Raw genomic sequence first — 19,617 nt, forward strand, 5'->3', positions numbered from 1 at the left:
CCAAAAGGCCCTAGTTCGTTTCTCAAGCTCCAGCCACTGACTCGTGGTAATGTTTTAACACAGCAAATGAATACAAATGCATCATTTGGAAATCCCACACACTACAAAAATAAATCCTTACCATCTCCAGATTCAGTCTCTTGAAGATGAGGCGGTTAACTCAAGGGGAGAGGTGTTGATCGCTCTGGCTGGTCCAGTCTTCAGAGTCCTGGCGAAATGTGATCTAATAGACATGCTGCCTCTTATTTTTTACAACTCTCTCCCATCCTAGAGCCTTTCCTGGAAAATAGTTAAGACTTCAGCTTCTTTGTCTGACTGCTTGAGCCGCATGACTCTCATCACGATGACACTTAAAATTCTCCATGGAAATAGCACAGACCTCCCTGTAGGAGTGATGGCATGGGAGAGAGGACAGAACTTGATATGCTTGTTTCATTTTAGGACAAATTCTGTTCGGAAAACAGTTTTTGTCTTGACATGGGTGTGCAGTACCGCTCGGAGGCTTGTGGGTGGTCCGGAGCGGGGTTTGTTTGTGAAACAGAACAGCCTCACAGTTGAGCGTGGCCATCCATTTATGAATGAGGTACCACAGGCAACTACTGATGAGTTATTGTTATTGACCTACTGCAAGTTCTATCAAATACTGTTCATGTGGTAAAGGCTATGTGCTTTTATGTTAGTTTGGGTTTCTCTACAGCATGTGTTTTTGTTCCCCACAAAATCTTAGACACTGCTGATTGGATTTTGATGACACTTGAAGATTACTGAATCCTAGGAGATCATAGGAGTGTTGAAAGAGTTTCAAACTCATATGTCACATGTGTGATGAGGGCAATCGGAGGGAATGAGGAAATGACTAATACCACATATAGGGAATGTCACCTCAGGAAGTACAGTACCAAAAACCTTGACTATTGCTTGAAAATTAATAAGGCACACATATTTGTTACTGACATTTTCTCAGAATAAACCAAAAAATGTTTTATTAGAATAATCAAAATAATTAAATAGGCAGGGACTTGAGCTACTGGGAAAATATTAAGAGACAAAAAATTAAAGTCACTGAAACTAAATCCAAGGGGGGTGGAATAGTTCTTTTACAATTATAGCAAAAAATAAGGCCTTAGTACAAAATCTATAACAGTAACAATCTTAATATATAAAACTCTGACCAAAACTAAGCAAAAGAGGAGGAAAGCAGTGAGCTGAGGCCACTTATGGAGAGGCAGACTGAGGAGCGCCCCCTGCAGGGAGGCTACCGCTTACTCGCCCCAGGTGCAACACAGCAATCATCCCAGGAAAATATGTTGCAAGCTACATGTGTAGGGTGTAAGTGTAAGTATGGGGACCTCAAAAATAAGGCAAAATACAGCGCTCTGCTCCACTGAAAAGAAAAGAAACTGATGCAACTGATCCTCTGGTGATCCTACTCACCACCTTTGGTACGGGCTACTGACACAGCACCAGTAAGGCTGAGCAGAACAACTAATACAGACAAGGTTGATTTCTCTGGCTTCTACACATAATGAGCCACTGGGTCTGTAAACTACACACCAGTGGGGTTTCAACACATAACATGTTCAACCAGAAGGTCAAGTCAAGGATCAAACAGAAAGCAGTCAGCCAAGTATGCATTATGCAAAAGCTGTCTTTGTGCATGTTAAGTGAGTGCTTCAGCCACATACCTGAAACACCAAACACTAACAACCAACAACAGAGACAAGGGACAGGAGCAAGAATGTGAGTTCTGGGTGCATCACTGCCACCCACTGATCTAGACTGTGGACTGGAGATCCAACCCCTCTCTAATACTTCTTCCAAAGAAAAGGAGAAAAAAAATACAGTCAAAACAACAACCACAATAGTCATAATTCAATACAAAAAGGGAATCAAATAAAGTTTTTTTTTTTGATTGCTTGAACTCATTTTACAAATGCTTTGCTCACTGTGCCAAAACTCTAAACACAACGCAAATAAGACACAACACCTGGAAATAAACCATACACATTTATGGCAAACTGAAACTCAGTCATCAAAACTTAAAAATCCTTTGTCAAAATGCAACTCTGATAACAAAAGGATACACATTTCTCTAATATGAACACACTTTCACAGCAGCAAGCAACACAATAACATACTTAACACAAAACACTGCAGTTTTTACTGCTTTTCATTTATTTCTTCAAAAAGAATTCTGCAAAGCTCAAAACAGAAATTAAGCATCTTTTCACAGTAACAGCTGTTTCCAAAATAACCAAAAAATAAAAATAAATAAGAAAGGTGTCAACTCTGTCAACTGTATACAGTATACAGTATATTGTACTTTACAGTACAGTTTTTTCAATCACTTTTTCCAGTATAATGAAACTGGGATCCACTTTGTCGTCAACTTCACCTCCAAACCACAGCAGAGGTTTTCTTTTGCAAATGTGTTCATACCTTTTCATTGGATTCACACATTTTTCACACTCTTTTGCACCTGCATCTCTATGAAACCACTAGTGCACCTGCATCACTGCCCTTTCCACCAATCACCAATCAGTCAGTATGCACCTACAAAAAAAGGGCCTATAAATTGTATTCTGTATTTTTTTCAACTCCTTTGAGTTTTTCTGTGTAATACTGTATGTGAATTACAGTATTTCAGTTTTTCCATCAACACAGTAAAATTTCACTTCAAAGCCTTTCTGAGCTTGGATGCAGTTCTTTACTATAAGTTCACATTTGAATGTGCAGCACACAGGAAAACCTTGTTCAAACTGACAGCTGTATTTTGTATTCTGCTGTCAGCTGTGTTACAGTACAGTAGAGCTGACTGAAGGAATCTACTCATTTGGGCAGAAGTTGAGTTGTTTGAGGGAAATATTGGCTTTTGCTACTTGCTTTACAAAATGTGACGATGTAAATCGTCAAAAAAATATGACTACCGTACACGCAGGAAAAAGTAAGGTTGAACCTGCTCAGACTGAAAAGGCTGTGTTGCATTCTGGTGTTGAGTATGAAGTGAGTGAGTGGCTGGATTAGTTGTATTGGGCGGTGACAAAATGTGCTTTTGCTGCATGTTTGAAATGTTTTGTCATGGTAAGAGCCTTTTGCAAACAAAATGTGTTATTTTGGGAAGAGAGCCTCTCATTAGGCCTATGGATTTACTGTTTTGAAACCAGGGTTTGTGAGTTGACAAACATAAATAAACATACATACATAGTATGTAAAGCAAAAATAAAACAGTACAACAAAATCAAACTACGTACAGCTACAAAATCTCATCCACATCGCATACGATGCCTTCCTGTGCCTCTTTCTCTCACTGCCTCCACGCAAAGTTCTCAAAATGGCTGACCTGGGGTCTGCTTGTAGTGCTTCGGCCCTGAATGATTGGTGTTCAGTTTTCTAAGTAAGTGCTTTCACGTGTGTGTCTCAGGTTTTCTTATAATCTGATGTGTTTTATATTTTGAACATAAGTGTTTTCCCAATTGTAACCACATGCTTTCATTTTTGAGCGAGGTGTCTTCTGTAGGAAATAGTGTCTAGTGTTCAGGAGGAAGTGTGTTGCAGAATTGCAAACACAGTTTAAAGCAGCACTTGTGTCTAAGGTATGGCCACGCTGTGTTTAAGGTTTAGTTCCAATGAGTTCAAGTTTTGTCACATTGGTTTAAGAGTATGTTCTTTGCGTGTAAGCAATTGAAAAAAACTGTAAACACAAAAATAAATAACTAGTACTGATTTTCCTCATATTCTGCTCATTAGTCTTCTTGATCCGAAATACTCTAAAAAGGGGTTTCCAATATGCATCGCCTGCTCTCCAGTCTCTCTTAGGGCATTTTTAAAATATCTCTCTCTGAATAATACTTCTCGAAGCACTGTAAAACACGGTCCACTGTTTCTTCCTCTCCACAGTATTTACACTTTCCATCATTATGCGGTCCAGTCACATACAGGCCTGTTTAGATCGGGATGGCCATTCCTTAATTAATTTTGTTAGGACCCTTTCGTCTTTCCCATTTTGTCCTCCAGAGTGTGCACTCCCAACTGGTGGTGTATTTTAAAAATATATCTTCTTTTACTCTCTTTCATTCCACTCATTCTGCCACATCTTTTTGATTTGCCACCACTTTAGCTTCCACTTTGCTGATATTCATATTAATGTGACTGCTCTCACTCTTCAAAGCTTCTTTTTTGCTACTTTATCCTCCATCTCATTCCCATCAACTCCAACATGAGCAGGAGCCCACAAAAAAACTAAAAGACGAATGTGTTTGGGGAATTCTGGATAATGATTGTAGCATTTTGAACAATAAACCCTCTCTACTTCTGGAGCTGATTTGATTAAGGTTTCAAACGCGTTAGTGCTGCACACAAGTCTGATGATCTTACCACTCTCCCTGGCTTGTCGTCCTCTACCCATTGCAAGGCAGTAACCATGGCCATCATTTTACATGCAAAAACAGATCATAAATAAGCCTCTTCCCATACTCATCATTACTACTGCTGCTGTTCTACCTGTCTTTCCATCTGTAAAACCATCTGCAACCATCTGCAACCAAAACCATCTAAATCTGTAAGTAACTGTAATAATCCCTCTAATCTACAAATTAAAGACCCTACAATTTCCCCTATGTTCATTTCTTCTCAGTTCAATAACCAAGGAGGTGCAAATGGCAAAACTGTTGAAGCTTAATTCCCATTTCACTATCCTTATTTCTAATGACCCAGTTATAGCATCATGTTCATTAAATATTTCTACAGCTCGTTCCAAAACTTGTTTAACCAATCTCCCATTTAACCCATTTATCCACTGATCCTTTCCAAATAGCCGTCTTTTCAATGTACCTCCTAGGCACACTCTGCTCCTGCTACCTACTTTAGTTGTATGATTCATTCCCTCCCCCAAACAACTACCTGTTAAAGACTGTGTGGCTGATCTCAAGTCTAAACTTGACTCATTACCTGATCTACAATCAATCCTTGTGAAACCCCCATCATTTAAACACAAGTGCCAAGGAGTCCATTAAATCCACCACCATCAAACCATTCCTATCAGTCTCAAGTCTTATCCCCCTCCATTACCCCCTGGTTGATCCCTTGTTATACACACATATCCTTGAAATCACAAAATCTAAATTGGGTTTAAGCCATGTCTCTTCAACACATATTATATTAGGTTTACATTCTAAACCCTTGAGAAATCCTTTAAAATCTTGGCCACTTGACAGCAGAATTAACATTAGTGAAGCTAATCCTGTGAAAGTGATTCTTTGCTTAACTGTTCTTATTCTTTTAAGCTCTTCCATAACATCCATCCCAGATATCATTGGATATTTAAATATCTTGCTGCAGTCTTCCCGATTATTTCAAGCTTCTTAGATCGTCCCCTCGCTTGGCGCATGCAGTTTCCTACTCCAGCGATGAAACACACAAAATTCTTATTCACTAGCCACTATATTTCCATTTCCCATCTGACTCTGTGTCAGAAGTTGTCCAGTGACTGTTCCTTCTGATATTTCTTTTTCCCTCCTCTCCACCCTGTGCTCCCTCTGAACCACCTTTACTGCCTCTGTGTACAATATATCCATGTTCACTCTTATCTTCTTCACTTCCACTGCCTTCTCTCTCAAATCACAGCCACCACAGGCCACATGGGCACACTTCATCTCAGCTCCATCTTCACATTTCCCATACTCATGATCACCTCCGTCTCCTCCACACTATCCCTATAGTTTTGGCATTTGATACACCTCAAAGGCAGTGGGACATAGGGTTATTATCAGGCAACAGCTTTATATTTGCCCTTAAATCCTGCAACTTTTTCTCCACTGGGATTCCATAAAACCTCTCACAAAGGGCCCATCACCTGTCTCCTTGGCTTTCTCCAGTCTCCAATATTTTGTTGCACACTTTAGTCAACTTCATCGCTTTCTCTCTCTGCTCCTTGACTACCCAGCCGCCATCACCCAACACTTTCACCATCAAAATGGTGCCAATTTTCTCCTTCAACCCACAGGTCAATGCCACCAAACAAACCTTCCTTATATCATTTCCTTAAACCTTAAAATTAGCTTAAACCCCCTCATTCTCACCAAACCTCCTCCACACCACCCTACCTTCTTCTCCCACGTCTGAACTACTACCACTGCCTCCTAACTTGTTTCTTTTTCTGTCTAGCCATTTGCACCCTAACCACACTCCCACCATCCCCATCACTATTCCCTGCCATTTTTAGTCCAGCCACAAATCAGTTTACGCACAAACCACCGATAACCACTTCTCAAAACCCCAGAGATTGAGCGTAGACCAAAACAGGAGCATTATCCTCTAGCTCTGATTAGGGAAGTGGCTGGAGGTGGAGTCAGGCCTGGGGCTGCATTCACAAACAACACATATGAGGCATTTCCTTGCACTAGGGAAGCATTCTCCGCATGCAATATCTCAGACATGCACCACTGATCAAATTCTGACCTGAACTGATGAAATGATGCACCTCTCCCTCTGCATCACGGCATTTTCAGAATTACATTAATGCGCCCAAATCAGGAACGACATCAGATTTTTAAAAAATTTATTTTTATTCATGCACCATACTGGTAACCTCGGACACCACTGGCCGCATTTTGACAAAACATGAAAGAATAATGCATTTTCAAAATTACATTATTTGCCCAAGAACAGCGTTGTAATTTTGTTCATCCATGTGCCACATATCTCATACACTGCTGACAGGTTTTGACAACATGTGAGAAAATTAGTCATCCCTCCATCCCATAATTGAAGGTCAAACAAGGTGACGTATTTGTTATCAATTGCTATGTAAGGGATAGTCCCCTTCTTTGCTGTCGTTTCATCAATGACGATCGATGATTTTTTGTTTTTGATAATGATATGATGTCATGATATCCACTATGATGCAATTTACAGGAAATTAACACTTTTGAGAGCACTGATTTACCTTGACTCAATTTACTTTTCCATACTCTATTTTCACAGATATCTTGCACTCAGTCATTTCCCCTGTGTCAAAACAATCATTTGGGTTGAGTGATTTTTTTCTTCTCTTTTTTTGCCAGACTTTTCATTGACGGTATAGGATTTCTTCCACTTAAAAGAGACAGGTAGCCTGAGGTGAAGTCTTTAGAGAGTGTGAATGAGAGGTTGTGCTCTGCTGTTACAGTTAATTGTGCTCTTAGTGCTCCGTACAGGCCGCTGTGGACAACTCGGAGAGCATCTCCACCGGGCTGACCCGGGCTATTGACAGAAAGCACTTTGGGGTTAAGTGGATGAGAAGAGCCTGGAAGAAAAGGCTGCTGAACAAAGCCAAAGTCTCCTTCGGACCCTGGGGAAAGAGACTGCTGAGCTGAGGATGGCAGATTCTGAGGCTGAGCACCATTCTAGCCAAGTCGAGTCAAGTCAAATTAATTGATGTAGCCCCTCATCACAAAGCACGATCTAAAGGACTTGACAGAGAACTGGCTGACTTAGATCTATAATCAGCCATCAGTCACAGTCATAGTCAAAACTGTATTGCGCACCTTTAATACTAGTTATCTTCTAACTTCTGTCTTGTTAAACATAATCATATCACGTTAAAGCAAAATCTTTTCAAAATGTTATAATCCTAAAACTCCAGATGTGACACTTCATATATGTCTCATGTCATAAATATGTGCTTGTGCTATAGTCCAATGTAACTTTGGTGAATTCATCATCTTTCTCTAACAGACATCAATCACTTCCTGACAGGTGATGGGCGGGTGGAGAGCAAGGTGCTATTTTAACACGAGGCTCCTGAAGCATTGGCTTTTTTCACATAATACTATAGTAATGAGGAAAAAGCAAACATTGATTGTTTACATGGCACCAATAATTTTTCAGTCAGCAGCTCATTCAAGTGATGGATATAAAAATGTCAAAGCAGATTTAATCAGCTTAATAACGGAGAGACCCGAGTCGGTCCTCCGTGTCCAAGCTGCTGTCAAAAGTAATCTGCATGCTGACACACTCCGGCGATTTTTCTCAAGGGGACACTGTTTTCTCACCACCTTTCTCTTACTTCATTTTCCCCTGTCACTGAGGGTATCATGAAATTACAAGTTAGTGTTTTTGGTCATTTTCTTCCAAAGGACACAGACAAAGTTGAGAACTTTGAGACTCAAGTGAGAAAAAAATGTGGCATATATAATTTATCACTTAGTCAGACTGATGAGGAGAACCATGTCGGTTTAACCATCAAATTACACGCTTATTACTTTTTTTTTTTTTTTTGTCAACAAAGTCTAAACTGCTCTCACTTAAATCAACCCCTGGCAACTTTGCATAGTGCACCTTTAACCGTTATTATTGCTACTCCACTTTATTTGCACATTCAGTCCTTTCAAGATGTTCACCTGGAATCTCTTACATGATTGAGACTGCTGACCCCATTTAAAATGACATATCATCAAGCGTAGCTATTTATTATTAGATTTTTTTTATCCTTCTCCACAGGACAGGTAGCTTCTTATTCTTTCGCTTGTAAAAAATAACGGCAGCTTAGATGCAATAATGGGTCAAAAAGCTGGGTAAAGAGTGAGTCAGTGTGGTTTGCATCCTGTGGATTAGATTCAGTATGTCAGAGACAGAGGCCCTGCTTTGTGATCCGTGTATGCTGCGCTCCTACCCTTGAAAGAGGGATTTGCAAAGCATCGCAGTCTGATCTCACTAGGTGGTCAAGGAGTGACTGTGTGCTCTACATATGTCGCTTCAGTGTAGTCCTCATAGAGGCCGAGCTCATGACAGACTTTGGATTTGGATCCAGAGATCTTGCTAGACTGATAACAGAGAAAAAACAATCCAGATCTACTTTGTAAACAAAAAATTGGCCTATATACAGTACAGGCCAAAAGTTTGGACACACCTTCTCATTCAATGCGTTTTCTTTATTTTCATGACTATTTACATTGTAGATTCTCACGGAAGGAATCAAAACTATGAATGAACACGTGGAGTTATGTACTTAACAAAAAAAGGTGAAATAACTGAAAACATGTTTTATATTCTAGTTTCTTCAAAATAGCCACCCTTTGCTCTGATTACTGCTTTGCACACTCTTGGCATTCTCTTGATGAGCTTCAAGAGGTAGTCACCTGAAATGGTTTTCACTTCACAGGTGTGCCTTATCAACGAAACTGGCACACATGAGCACCGACCCAGGAAAGGAAGACCAAGAGTCACCTCTGCTTCTGAGGACAAGTTCATCCGTGTCACCAGCCTCAGAAATCGCAAGTTAACAGCAGCTCAGATCAGAGACCAGATAAATGCCACACAGTTCTAGCAGCAGACCCATCTCTAGAACAACTGTTAAGAGGAGACTGCGCCAATCAGGCCTTCATGGTCAAATAGCTGCTAGGAAACCACTGCTAAGGAGAGGCAACAAGCAGAAGAGATTTGTTTGGGCCAAGAAACACAAGGAATGGACATTAGACCAGTGGAAATCTGTGCTTTGGTCCGATGAGTCCAAATTTGAGATCTTTGGCTCCAACCGCCGTGTCTTTGTGAGACGCAGAAAAGGTGAACGGATGGATTCCACATGCCTGGTTCCCACTGTGAAGCATGGAGGAGGAGGTGTGATGGTGTGGGGGTGTTTTGCTGGTGACACTGTTGGGGATTTATTCAAAATTGAAGGCACACTGAACCAGCATGGCTACCACAGCATCCTGCAGCGACATGCCATCCCATCCGGTTTGCGTTTGGTTTGACCATAATTTATTTTTCAACAGGACAATGACCCCAAACACACCTCCAGGCTGTGTAAGGGCTATTTGACCAAGAAGGAGAGTGATGGAGTGCTGCGGCAGATGACCTGGCCTCCACAGTCACCGGACCTGAACCCAATCCAGATGGTTTGGGGTGAGCTGGACCGCAGAGTGAAGGCAAAGGGGCCAACAAGTGCTAAACACCTCTGGGAACTCCTTCAAGACTGTTGGAAAACCATTTCAGGTGACAACCTCTTGAAGCTCATTGAGAGAATGCCAAGAGTGTGCAAAGCAGTAATCAGAGCAAAGGGTGGCTATTTTGAAGAAACTAGAATATAAAACATGTTTCAGTTATTTCACCTTTTTTTGTTAAGTACATAACTCCACATGTGTTCATTCATAGTTGTGATGCCTTCAGTTAGAATCTACAATGTAAATAATCATGAAAATAAAGAAAACACATTGAATGAGAAGGTGTGTCCAAACTTTTGGCCTGTACTGTACATTGTTACTAAGCCCAATCATAATGACATGGACTTCAGTTTCTTTCACTTTCAGATATGATGTATTTGCCTGCCTGATTTATAAGCCTACTGATTATAATTTGTCTTAACAATCATCCTGTATTGTTGAATTTCTCCCTGCAAGGCATTAAAAATCAGTCTGTGTGAAGGTAAAGATTATGAGTCACTTTATTTTACGGCTATATTTATACACTTTGTTGCTGTTATTACCACTTCTTCTAGTTCACACTCTGACATTCACAGCATGTGATTCCCCTTTCTTCCTTTAAATGAGTCCTTGCTGTGGTTCGTTATGTGGGGGCGTTTACACTGCTCCAGCCAATGAAAGCGACGCTTTCAGCATCAAGTGGTACTGATTGACCAATGAGAGTGGGAGTTATGGTTAGTCCCGCCCTCTGTAGCCGTGGAAGTGAAGAGTCTCGTCAAGAGTCAGTGGCTGCAGGTTGAGCTTCCGTGAAAAAGCCGGTGAATAGAGGAAAACTGCAGGAAAGTAAGTTAAGAGCTATGTTACAACTAATTAATAGAAGTATATACTTTATTTGGCTCGCACTGTATGTCACTAAACACCAGGCTCTTTTATACTTTATCCGCCACCCTCACTTGAGCTAATTAGCTGAAGTAACTTAGCTAGCTAGCTGTTGCTAAGTTACGTTAGATTGTGCAGCATCTTTCGCTCGCTAGTTTGCATGCTTGGTCATTATTTGGCTTTCCATTTGTAACACAATTACTACCGTAAATGAGACCATCGGTGGACTTGAGCCATCTTCCTTCTTTGTCACAGGATACAGTTCAATCTGTGCATCTGTGGACAGTCTTTACTTTTTCCTCCCACATCAACATGAGCGATCCGTGGCAGGAGTGCATGGACTTCTGTGTGGAAGTCACCAGACAGGCTGGCAAGGTGAGAAAGTGCCAAGATGCTTATATATCGTGGTGAACACCTAGTTTGGATTGAAACATTGCACTCTGATTATGTGTTTTTCTGTGCCACAGTGCTATCATTGTTAATTGGAAAAACACTAGTCTGCATGTGACATACTATATAATAGAAATGAGATATCCACAGTCTGTCAAAAAATATGTATGAAGCCAGAGATATGCTTGGAGCACAGACAATTTAACATTTGTGACATGGCGCGCCAGTAATGTGCAACCGTAATTCTGTGAAACAGATGAAAATGGCAGATACAGTCACTCATCTGTGGAAATCCCTTGACTGAGCGTGTTGTTGTTGTTGTTGTGCCTCTGCCAGGTGATCCGTGAGGCGCTGCAAAAAGACATTGCCATCATGCAGAAGAGCTCTCCAGTGGATCTGGTGACCGAAACAGACCAGCGGGTGGAACATCTCATCATATCCTCAATCAAGGAGAAGTACCCCACACACAGGTATCAGCAATGAGGGACAAGATGGAGATTTTTTCTGCAGCTTAATTAAAGAATACTTCAGTAACAACCACCAGCAGCGTCTGGTGTTTAAAAATTTGCTATCTAGTTAATTGTAAGTGGCCTTTCATGTAATGTATGCAAGCAAGCCTATGTTTCATTCAGCTGTTGACACTACACATCTTATTTCACTTTGCATTAGCTTAGAAATTGACAGCTTTATAGTTTGAAGTCTGGATGGTCGTTTATCATAATACGTTTTAGTGCCATGCCGCTGGGAAAAATCACTCACTTTATATCACATAACCAACTGTAGTGAAAAAGTGGCTGTACAGCATAGACAATATCCTGAACAATTAGAGATATACATTATTTTTACAGTTGAGATCATAGAATTTTATATGTTCATATCCTTAAAAATAAACATTTGTGTATCTTTTTCATTTTACTGTGTTGTGTGTTTTGTGAAGCTTCATAGGGGAGGAGTCGGTGGCAGCAGGCGCCCCCAGTATCCTGAGTGACAATCCTACCTGGATCATCGATCCTATCGATGGGACTACCAACTTTGTTCACAGGTGCCGCTCGTAGTTAGCTGGTACTTTCAAAAATCCCATACAGTGACTGTTGTGTGAACTACTGATAAAGTTACTACTGAGCAGAATTTGCTTTGGTTTTAGAGCTCCTTAACTCTATTTTTATCTTTAATTAGCTTCTGTCTCGGAGTGACCTCTCCGTCAAGGATAATTAGCCTACCTAGATGAAACTGAACTGATAATGGAAATTGATTCCTCTAGACTCAAATCCTCAAGGAGTTCAGTGAATTACCGGATTATACATTTTCTGTTCTAGGTTCCCTTTTGTGTCTGTATCAGTTGGCTTCACTGTGAAGAAAGAGGTAGGTTGTTTGTGATTTATCTTTTTTCTTCTTCTTCATATTACACGGGGTCAATGACATTAACCTTTTAAAGCTTGTGTAGGTAACTTTTTAGCGTGGGTGGACCTTGATCAGAAAAGTAGGAAGTAGGAGCTAAATTACTTTAGGCTAGGCAGAGTTTTTTTGGGGAGGGGAAGCGAGCAGCACTGCATGGGCATGTGCACAACACATGATTAAATTGCGATGTTTCTTTGAGGTGATTGGTTGTTTGATTGACAGTAAACGCATTTTAACAAATGAAATTACAGCCCAAGGAACAGCTCAGAGACTGGATTTTTTTTTGTCGGTGCATTCAGTTTGGACCGTATCTTCTGTATAAAATGGTGATTTGTCAAAATTATGAAGTAAAAAGGTTACCCATACAGGCTTTAATTGTAAAAATATGAACATGATAATTATATCAGAAGGCAAACATTAAAATGCATATCATAAATATTTTTATGCTTATTTATGTCATTTTTATAATGGCTGAATGGTGGTTTTGCTTTTACCCCTCCTGATGCATTCCTGTTGTTTAATTCTAAGCCATCCTCCCACATAAATCAGCCTCCTCTCTCTGTGCTTTATCATGGTCCCAGATAGAGTTTGGCATTGTCTACAGCTGCATTGAGGACAAAATGTATACAGCACGGAAAGGGAAAGGAGCGTTCTGCAATGGAGTCCCCATCAAAGTGTCTGGACAAGAAGGTTCCCTTTGCATACTGACACATCAGACTTTGGTGTTGTAATTATAAATACGTCCACTAGGTGGAGGCATCATCCATAGTTATACAGCCAGACCTAGTCTAAGAAGAGTAACAGCTCTATATAGTATTTGAGTGTATCTTTGGACAGCTATACATTATGATTCAATGTTTTGACTCAGTGACTGCATTTTCTGAAACTTTGTGAGCAGGCTGTGATTTGTCAATTGATATTTTTCTCTTTCGTTTTTTTAAGATATCACAAAGTCCTTGGTACTAACAGAAATGGGCTTCAAGAATGATCCTGAGCACTTCAGAATAATGATGGCTAACATGAAGACAATCCTCAGCATCCCCGTACATGGGTAAAAACACACACAAAAAAACACGAATGCGCATTTGTGCGCACACTCACACACACACACACACATACAAACACACACTTAACAAAGCTTGTTAATTAAACCATCTGGAAGGTAAAGTTGTTTTGTATAGTAGAAATTACAGTGAACATTTTATGTCCATCTATAGTATCCGATCCCCAGGCAGCGCGGCAGTAAACATGTGTTTGGTGGCGTGCGGAGCAGCTGATGCCTACTATCACATGGGTATCCACTGCTGGGACATGGCTGGAGGCGCAGCGATCATCACTGAAGCCGGAGGAGTTATTATGGACATTTCAGGTGAGTCACTGAGCGGAGTCAACTTTTCAAAGATCACTTTACCTGTGGGAACCTTTAAAAACCACCAAGTCACCAGATTAAATAAAGCAGGCACTCACCAGGGTGGCTTAGTGAGAAGAGAGATGACTTCAGCAAGTTACTGACTCCCTGTCCGCTCAGGTTGCCGTGTGTATCATTTTTCATTAAGAAATTTTCTACACTCATTCTGATATTTTAATAGAATTACAAACAAGACCAGTGGTTCCTGCCTCTACAGCAACTACTGAGTGTTAGATTTTACACTGTCACTGGATGTGGATTGGTAGGAAGTCTGCTTTATTGCTTTACAGCACAAGGGGAGATGGCTTAATGAAAGAGCTGCAAACAGAGCTCAAGGGTTGAAGCTATTATTGTTCATGATCTATTTATTATAATTGTTTATTAATTCAGCTATCTGCTGTCATCCATCTTGTTCTTGAAATCAAATGCCTGTAAAGCACTGCAAGGGATGGAGAGGGGGGAGTGGGGGGTGGCAAAGCAGCAACATCATCTGTGCAACAGGAAACAGCAGGGTTTTGATAAATGTGTTCCTCTTTGAAAAACACTACCGCTAACATGCGAAGTTAGAGACTGTCACTTATCACCATGACCATAGTTGTTTACAGTAACTGAGGTATGAAATTTAATTTGACATTGAAACATTGATGCTTAAAAGTGATGCACATGGCATGTGTAAAAACTACCTTCATACCAGTTGAAGACTTGCCATCTTTTGCCAAAGAAAGTAGCTGTAATTTAGAACTCAGACAATTTTTCCTATCTTTTAACCAGCCATTGGATTCCATTCATTCCATTACGATATGAAAATGAACTTTCAGAGACTTGGGACTTTCTTCACATCAGCATTCCATCAGTGAAATAAGTTTGTCCACATTAGTTTTCCTGAAAGCAGTAGCGCTGTTGTGCTTTGATCACTTGAAACTGGATGGAGTGAAACCATTTATCTATTGGAAACAGTCACCATGGAAAATTTGCTTCACACATCCAATTATCAGTTCTGTAGTTAATGAATGGTGATGATTTTGTCAGTCACAGAAGCAGAACATTAGAAGGTGGGAGTGTCAACCAAAATTACAAATTGAAAATTGAAGGATCTTGATTATATGTTGTGAAAGCTGTAGTATGCCCACATGATTTGCAGATTTACATTTATTGCAATGTAAAATGTCGGAAAATTACAGTAAATGGGCCAAACTTTCAAATTCACTGGTATGGTCCTTTAATGACTAGCTGCTGCCAACATTTAGTATTTTGCAACATTTAGCGAGGTCTAGCACAGTAATGTTACTCCTCCAACAGCACATTAAGCCTACTTACAATGAGAAAGCTGAAATAATGTGGAAAGCCAAATCAAGCATGCAAGCAAAATGGCATGGTTTACTTTATTAGGAAATGAGGGAACTTGGAACGAATCCTTGACTAGCTCGTGAAACAGTTTCACAAGCCATTTGAATTACAAAGAAATGGAAAAATCAGCCTTCTAGGGGGGCAGCACTGAAAAATAGGCCCAGCAGGAGCTGTAACTTCCAGGCCATGAGCTTTCCTGTAATGGTTAGGACTAGAAATATTTCTGATGTGCAGTTCATCAAGGACCAAATGAAAATATTTGTTTATTTATTTGGATCCTCATTATTCACTACCAAGATAGCAACTGCCCTTACTGGGGTCCACATAAGTAAACATTATATCGCAACACAAAAATGACATCCTAATGCAAAAAAGCAAACAAACATAAAGCAATGAAACAGTCAGCATAGACTTCCAATAACAATAATTACTCCAACGACCAATTACCCACTCTCTCGTTTTCCTGTACACAACAGTATGCTGCCCTGAATTCGTTTTTGAAATAGAAAACCCTGTATTAAAGTAATGGTCATTTCTGTGTGAAAACTGATGGTACAAAGCATTCAGAATTTTAGACGATAAAATATTTCTTATAAAACAGACCAGAGAGATAGTGATCCTGTCCCTCACCAATGACCAGCCTAAGGTTACATGCATCCTTATGATGTTAGCTCTTCTGTTACAGTTGAGAGTGAGGTGTGCGGCTCTGGTCTGGAGTAACTGTATTTTGTCCAAGTATTTATTTGATGCTCTTGACCACACTGCTGCAAATTATCCACACCTCTTAATAACTGACAGACCTCTCCCCATGACTGCAACAGTTTTTTCAATCTGCTTTGACCAGTTCAATTTGCTGTATAACATCACTCCAAGGAGTTTGGTTTCCTCTACCTGCTCCACAGGCACTCCCTGTGCAGACAAGTTCAGCTGAGGCTTGTGTTTAAGGCTAAAGTTTGATCCAAATTCAACACTTTTTGTTTTTGATAGATTAAGAACCAACTTATTATTCCATGCCCACATTACAGCTCATTGTAATTCCCTATCGAGCGCGTTAGACAATTACAGCTGCTGGTGAGTAAACTGTTGTATCATCTGCATACATCACTGCTCTTGCTTCATTTAGAAAAAGAGGAAGATCATTGGTGAATTTAGAGAACAGTGACAGCTCCAAACAGCTTCCTTGTGGGACACCACATTGTAACTCTTTCACATTTGAAAAAGTACCATTATAAAATACATATTGTTTTCTGTTGGACAGATCACTGGTGAACCACCATAGAGTGTGATGTGCAAATTTATAACATTTAAGTTTATCCAGCAATGATGTGTGGCCCAGTACATCAAAAGCTGAACTAAAATCTACTAACACCACTCCCACCAGGTTATTATTGTCAGTAAATGTTAGGCAGTGATCTGTCATCTATGTTAATGCTGTTCCAGCTGAATGCTCTTCGCAACAGGCATGCTGAGAGTCAGTTGTTAAATTATTTTCATTGAAAAAAACGGTGTATTTGTTCACAAACCACAAACAGTTTGCTAAGAATCAGTAGCAGACTGATTGGCCAACTGTTTGTACCACTAAATCCCACTACTGCATTCTTGTAGTGGAATAACCTTAGCCTTCCTCCATGTTGAAGGGAAAACACTTTTATTAATACTGGTGATAAAGATGTGGCAAACAGGTCCAGCCAAACCACCAGTTCGAAAGCTGGCCACCAGTTTCAAAAGCCTTAGATCTAGCAATTCTGCACTTATACGATGGGCTATGATTCATAAATGGCTTGTCTTGTCTCATTTTGTACACGTTATTGATTGAAAAAATCATTAAAATAATTTGCAGAGTCATGTGGTTTTGTTAGAGATGAGTCACATGCATCAATAAAAGACTGAGTTTGACAAGGCTTTCATTTAGGGTGCCCCACAGTGTTTTTTTTTTTTTTTTTTTTCATCGTATTTACACTCATTTATCTTGAATTTGAAGAACATTTTATTCTTTTTCCTATTGATTTTAGTGACTTGATTACTCAGTTGACAATAGTTTTGCCAGTCATCCTTATTCCCAGTCCTGTTTACAGTACCCTTTGCCACATCTCAATCAACCATAATGCTTTGCAGCTCATTATCAATCCATGGTGCCCTGACATTTTTTACTGTGTGTGTGTGTGTGTGTGTGTGTGTGTGTGTGTGTGTGTGTGTGTGTGTGTGTATATATATATATATATATTTTTTTTTTTTTTTTTTAAAGATACATGCTTGTTCCCTACAGGGTAGAGCATGTTTTCGAAAGCCTTACTGACATAATCAGGCTGGTCTTCCTCATACACATCAGATGAGCATAAATGATTTACATCAGTACAGAACGATTCCTGACAGAAATTCTTATATGATCTTATTACTTTTGGTTTCCCCTTAGCTACCTTTGCATTCCTAGTTATAACTATTAAGTTGGAATCACCACACCGAATAGGAACAGAGATTCCCTTCAAGCACATGACCACAGCATTTGTAAAGATATGATCTATGCTAAAACTGTTTATATGGATTCTTGTTGGCTGATGAATGACTTGTGTTAAATAACATGTGTTGGCTACATTAAAAACTTGACTGCGACAACCAATTAATGTTCAGGTCTCACATTTGGTAGAATCTGTTTCCATGGTCGCAGAGACTGTCAATCATATCACACAATTAACTCAGATACAAGCTGTTGACACTCGGTGGTCTGTAACAGCATCCAGCCAATAGTGGTTTAACATATGGTAACTGAACCTGCAACCACAAGTCCTCCACACAGACTGGCATGAAGTCTTGTCTCATGCCAGTCTGTGTGGAGCATGTAATATGACTCTGAATATAAATACTACCATCTCTTAGCAACGTGAGCACATGTAGATGCTTGCCAGTAAATAAAACATTGTGAGTTCTTTGTTTTGTGTTCAAAGTAAAACACACTGATGTATCTGCTCAAATTTATGCTTTTTAAATGTTTTTTTTTTAAACCAGGAGGATCTTTTGATCTGATGTCTCGGAGGCTGGTCGTAGCCAGCAGCAGAGCAATAGCAGAACGCATCGCCAAGGAGATAACAGAGTTCCCGTGTGGAAGGGACGACGCAGAGGACTAGCACACCTTCCTGCCAGTCTCATCCGCCCACGCATGTGCACACACGAGCACACACGTTTAGCCGTTTGACTTTAAACAGGTCAGGATATCTGTCTTTGCCTTAAGAACCAGAATGATATACTTACCTCTGAAAAAACACCTCAGTGGATTTGTGAAAACCCTCAGTGTTAACGCTTTTAGTGTTCTTCCTCTTCGCATTCGTCGTCGTGCATCTTAACTGAGACACTCAAGGGTTGTGCTATTTTATTCCTTCTTTCATTTTATTATTTTTTTATTATTGTTATTTGAACAATGCAGCCAGAATCTGATCATGGAATTTGATCAGTGTAGTCCATTACAGTTCATATTACACAATAGACGTCAAGTAATTACTGCAGTTTTTGTAGGAGCAATCTTAAGGAGATAATCAAAATACTTAACTTTAAAAACATTGCACTTTATGTTTATTTATTTCAGTACATCCTCATCTTTATTTATTCAGGGAGTGTCAGTCGAGAGCAAGGTATCTTTTTTCAGTGACGTCCTGATTATAGCAATTCTAACAATGAAGAAATACTAAAGTTTGACCAGTAATTTTGTTTTCCTAAAGGGATTTTGGTACTGTATTGTTTAGTAAAATTATTAAATTTATTGTATTACTTGTAGGTAAATTCTATTACATAGTTTGCACTGACATTAATACAAACAAATATGTACTCTGTATAACTGCTTTTATCTCTGTGTATTATTTATTTCATTGACACTGTTTAGAAAAGTTCATGTGGTCTGCTTCTGTGTTTTTTTTGCTTGCTTTTAGTGGAGATGTAAAGAGGTCAGTAAACAAATAAATATCTTCCAGCTAGTGTCCCTTAACTTACTCCAGATGGAGAAATTCCTTGTCATTAAAGCTGTGCAGGGACAGCATGTGTCAACATGCATCAGTGTGTACTACAACTAGACACCAAAAAGAGCTGTAGAACCACAGCTGTAGTATCAAATTTCATTAGAGGAATAGCTGGCATTGTAATCTGAGAGTTAACATGAACAAATACAAGAGCTTACAGTGGCATGGCCAGCAGGCAGTCAGTAAGCTGAAGGCTAGAACAAAAGCATACACACCCAAACAAGCCAAGAAAAAAAAATAAATAAATAAATGAAGGAGGGGAACAAAGAGTACTAAAAAATCCAACCATCTCCCA

At 39.8% G+C, this 19,617-nt stretch overlaps 1 protein-coding gene across 1 annotated transcript; it reads left to right on the forward strand.

The window, feature by feature from the left end:
• Window positions 1–10,629: 10,629 nt before the first annotated feature.
• On the forward strand, window positions 10,630–19,295 carry LOC115378957 (inositol monophosphatase 1-like). Its single transcript, XM_030079553.1, has 9 exons — window positions 10,630–10,739; window positions 11,031–11,150; window positions 11,502–11,635; window positions 12,103–12,207; window positions 12,482–12,527; window positions 13,145–13,253; window positions 13,506–13,614; window positions 13,781–13,932; window positions 18,322–19,295. The coding sequence occupies exons 2-9, from the start codon at window positions 11,088–11,090 to the stop codon at window positions 18,438–18,440; spliced, it is 837 nt and encodes a 278-aa protein (XP_029935413.1). The 5' UTR covers window positions 10,630–10,739; window positions 11,031–11,087; the 3' UTR covers window positions 18,441–19,295.
• The last annotated feature ends 322 nt before the right edge of the window (window positions 19,296–19,617 follow it).

This window comes from Myripristis murdjan, chromosome 20, assembly GCF_902150065.1.
Source record: "Myripristis murdjan chromosome 20, fMyrMur1.1, whole genome shotgun sequence".
Taxonomy (NCBI): domain Eukaryota; kingdom Metazoa; phylum Chordata; class Actinopteri; order Holocentriformes; family Holocentridae; genus Myripristis; species Myripristis murdjan.